Source organism: Saccostrea echinata, unplaced genomic scaffold (genome assembly GCF_033153115.1).
Source record: "Saccostrea echinata isolate AGI-Se365-2 ecotype Australia unplaced genomic scaffold, CSIRO_AGI_Sech_v1 ptg000054l, whole genome shotgun sequence".
NCBI lineage: Eukaryota > Metazoa > Mollusca > Bivalvia > Ostreida > Ostreidae > Saccostrea > Saccostrea echinata.
Window position 1 is genome coordinate 64,242,665 of NW_026889803.1, and position 3,809 is coordinate 64,246,473.

The 3,809-nt window shown below is 35.5% G+C and overlaps 1 protein-coding gene across 1 annotated transcript; it reads left to right on the forward strand.

Annotated features, from left to right (window-relative positions):
- The first annotated feature begins 577 nt into the window (after positions 1 to 577).
- LOC133205094 (neuronal acetylcholine receptor subunit alpha-9-like) lies at positions 578 to 2,212 on the forward strand. The gene has a single exon (XM_061340835.1). It carries the CDS (start codon positions 578 to 580, stop codon positions 2,201 to 2,203), a length of 1,626 nt encoding a protein of 541 aa, XP_061196819.1. The 3' UTR covers positions 2,204 to 2,212.
- Positions 2,213 to 3,809: the final 1,597 nt, after the last annotated feature.

Sequence of the window (3,809 nt, forward strand, 5' to 3'; positions counted from 1 at the left end):
TGGGGAAAAAGATTCTCAAAAGTATGCCTTGACACAGATACAAATATGCCAAGAAGAATTTCTGCTGTTATAATAGATGCAAAGGTGGACTGACAAAGTATAGATACATTGAAATCATATTCAACTAATTAAATTCGTAATTTTCTGCTTTCAAAAACTATCTCTTTATTATAAAAAAGATCAAATTTATTATGAGGGAAAACTACAGAAATCTCTTATCCTCCTCTACCATTTTACTAAAAATTCGATTTATTATTTTGAAATGAATCTTTGTAATATCTTATAGAATTTCTATATAAATAAAATGTTTTGTTTTCAAAAACGAACTACGGCTAATTACACATACATAAAAGGATTTACAAATAGTGATGTCTTTCAATAATGCTCGTTGCATCTGAATAGTTTGCAATACGCATATAAATCTTATTTATGAATAATACAACTTTAATTGATAAACTTACCAGTACAACAGTAGTTTAAATGTCAAAGATTCCAGGGCCAAATGATGCAGTAGACTGATTAGAATGCCTAAATTAAGTTTTAACGTGCTTCGAGACTCAAAACCCTAGCGGAAAACATGACGGCCAGAATCGTTCTCTTCTGTTTGTATCTTTTGCTTTCTATCGACTATGTTCATAGTAACTGTGGTCAAAAATCTGATGGCAGTAATTGCAACAAAGGAAAAGGATCAGGGTCCGGGGATACAGAAACAACAACAACGACAACCACCATTCAACCACCTGCAACGACCACGACCACAACACAACCACCAACAACCACCACCACAACAACTGAACCACCGACAACCACCACCACCACAACAGAACCACCGACAACCACCACCACTACACCGACAACTACGACAACGCCATCTACAACAACAGGGCCGACAACAACTACACCTAAACCGCGAGTGTTTTCAACGGCATTAGAAATGTCAACATTCATCGAGGACACTTTCATAAAATCCACAAAGACTTACGACAACTTGATATTTCCAAGAAAAAATTTTAATAAGACAATAGAGGTAGACATTAATTTCAGTTTAATAGCAATCACAGAGTTAAATGAAATAGCCGGTACGTTAGAGGTTATTGGGATACTGACTCTGACTTGGTATGATGAGTTAGTGGATGATTCTTATGACAGTGATGCCCATGGAAAATTCTCGGAAATTGCTATTCCTCATAGATTCGTCTGGAAGCCTCCTGTCTCTCTGTTTAATTCCGCGTCAGCCATTGTTCCTGTTGGGGATGATTCTAACTATGTTCGAATGTACAGGATTACAGAGGCGACAGATCCTTTCAACAATCACGGTAAAATGGAATGGAGACCCGGTGTTGTGACAAAAACTGGATGTGTTGTAGATGTGGCCTATTTCCCATTTGATAAACAGACTTGCAACATAACCTTTACTCACTGGGGTTATAGTGACAAAGAAGTTGTATTTGTACCCACTGCATCGAGTTTGGATCTGAGAGATTATACACCATCAGATGAATGGACCCTTTCAAATACAAAACTAATTGTTGAATCTGTGGATGGTGGTTCTTTTGTCAAAATGGAAATTACATTAGCACGAAAGCCCACATACTATTTGGTTAACTTTTTCTTGCCAATTATCATCTTGGGTATTCTGAATGCTCTGGTTTTTGTCCTTCCTCTGGAAAGTGGAGAGAGGGTCGGTTACTCTGTCACAGCATTTTTGTCATTTGCAGTTTACTTAACTTTGATTGCAGACGGAATGCCTAGGACATCAGAGCCAATGGCAATCCTGAGTTACTACCTTATGTCGATGGTGGTCGTTAGTGCGGTTGCTACCATCATAACCATCTTCACTCTCCGCGTCTACCTAAAGGATGAAGACGACCCTGTACCCTCGTGTCTTGCCCTTTTCATTGCTTGTCTTAATTGTCGAGTCTGTAGGAGGGATGACGACGATGAAGATGAAGAGGAGGAGACGCCATTATTAGGTGCAGACGAACTGGAATTAGAAACAATGAGACAAGGATCAGCGAGGAAATCACGATCCCATATCGATGAAATTGAGAGTATTTACAGCGATGATTCTCCTCAGAATCGATACGACGTGGATTGGAAGCTTGTGGCGAGCACTTTGGATGTGTTTTCTCTTCTTGCTATTCTAGGAGGAAGTGTGGCCATTGCGGTAGTGTTTTTGGTACCACTGGTTGCTCAGATGTAAAATTTTAAGTTTCTGTAATATCTGGTTTAACATTATTATATCAAACTCATATTTTTAGTTGAAAACATACATGCCTGCACATACAAACCCTGTTATATGTTAGCCATTTCAGCAGAAAATGACAAAAATACTGATTGCCTAAGTATGAATCGTCCTGTCTTCTTTATTCTTTGTTTTTTGTCAATTCTGAATCTTTTTATCTGTCTCATTTTATTTCGAAAGGAGTTTTTTTTTTTAATTTGTATTGTATAAGAACAATTTTTTTAACTTGTAAGTATTGGAATTTGCATTTAACTATCTCATTTACTAATGTACATAATTATGCTAATAATTGCGATAGAATAGATCAAAACCACCCTATTAGTAGTCATTGCTTTTATACATGTATTTGTATATTTAAGTGTTCCATTAAACCACATGATTTTTTTAATGTTCATATTATCAATCCAATCAATATTTCAAAAGAGTTAAGTTTATACATTCTTTGGTGTTTCGAGTACGTCTACCTCACTCGTTCGCTTATTCGTATATTAGGACTCCAATTGTCCGCTATGTACATTTTGTTCCATTACATAGGTTACAAGCTCGATATCTGAATAAAATACTTTTCGATCACGTCATTTAAAAGGAACATTTAAAAGATTTTGATTAAATCTGCTTCATAGGAATGTGAAAACAGGTCGGATGAGATAAAGGAGTATAATAAGTGCCATGGAAATCAACAGATTATCGAATTATTCCGATTTGGAGTTTGTTGATGTGTTTTCAGATGTTCTATTTGAAATATTATGGATAAAATGAATTTCTAATCATAAATCCCTGTGACTTTAGGAGATTTTTTTTATTGATTTTGAGGTCAAAAGGTTGAAGGTCAAGATAACAAATTTATTTGTTACATACAATGTTTTCCAGATGACAGGATAACTTCTTTTCTGGTTTTTAAACTGAAAAATCAGTTGAGAACTCTTTCTTACTTAAGAAAGCCCCCTACTGGTTTTGAGGTCAAACGATAAATGATTAAATTCATAAATTTGTAATAATTATCAAATGGAACTTTCGTTTTCTTATGATATCTTTGAATTTCAGAGAGTGCTTGTAACATCTTTTACAATGAAATTCCATTACTCTCTATGACTTGAAAATAAAGAAGCCTATTGGTTTTGAGGTCAAAAAATGGGGGTCATAAACTTAAACATTGTGTACAATAATTTCCATATGATAGGTTAAATTCTTTCTGAGCTTTTGAAATGAAACTTCAAGAGATGCCTCTGACTAACTTATAAAAGACCCTATTTATATATTTTGAAGTCAAATGGCCAATGTAACATACAGTAGCGAACAGTAATCAAGCTCAAAAGTCCATTATAACGATACAAATTTAGAGCAGAGCAAACACGGACCTCTGAAAATCATCAGAGGTGGGATCAGATTTCATGGAGGAGTACAAGCACCCCCCGTCGACTGTTCACATCCGTAATGATATATTTCATTTGCTGACAATGTCATTGTATCGACCATAGAACTTGCAAAATGATGACATAAAGCGAGACTGTTGATATCTTTGTTTCGTCAACTTGTTTGTCAATAGCGTGCCTCGTTTAAGAAA

Bases quoted from the DNA above. Each gene is read 5' to 3' on its own strand.
- LOC133205094 (XM_061340835.1), top strand. From the start codon at position 578: ATGACGGCCAGAATCGTTCTCTTCTGTTTGTATCTTTTGCTTTCTATC.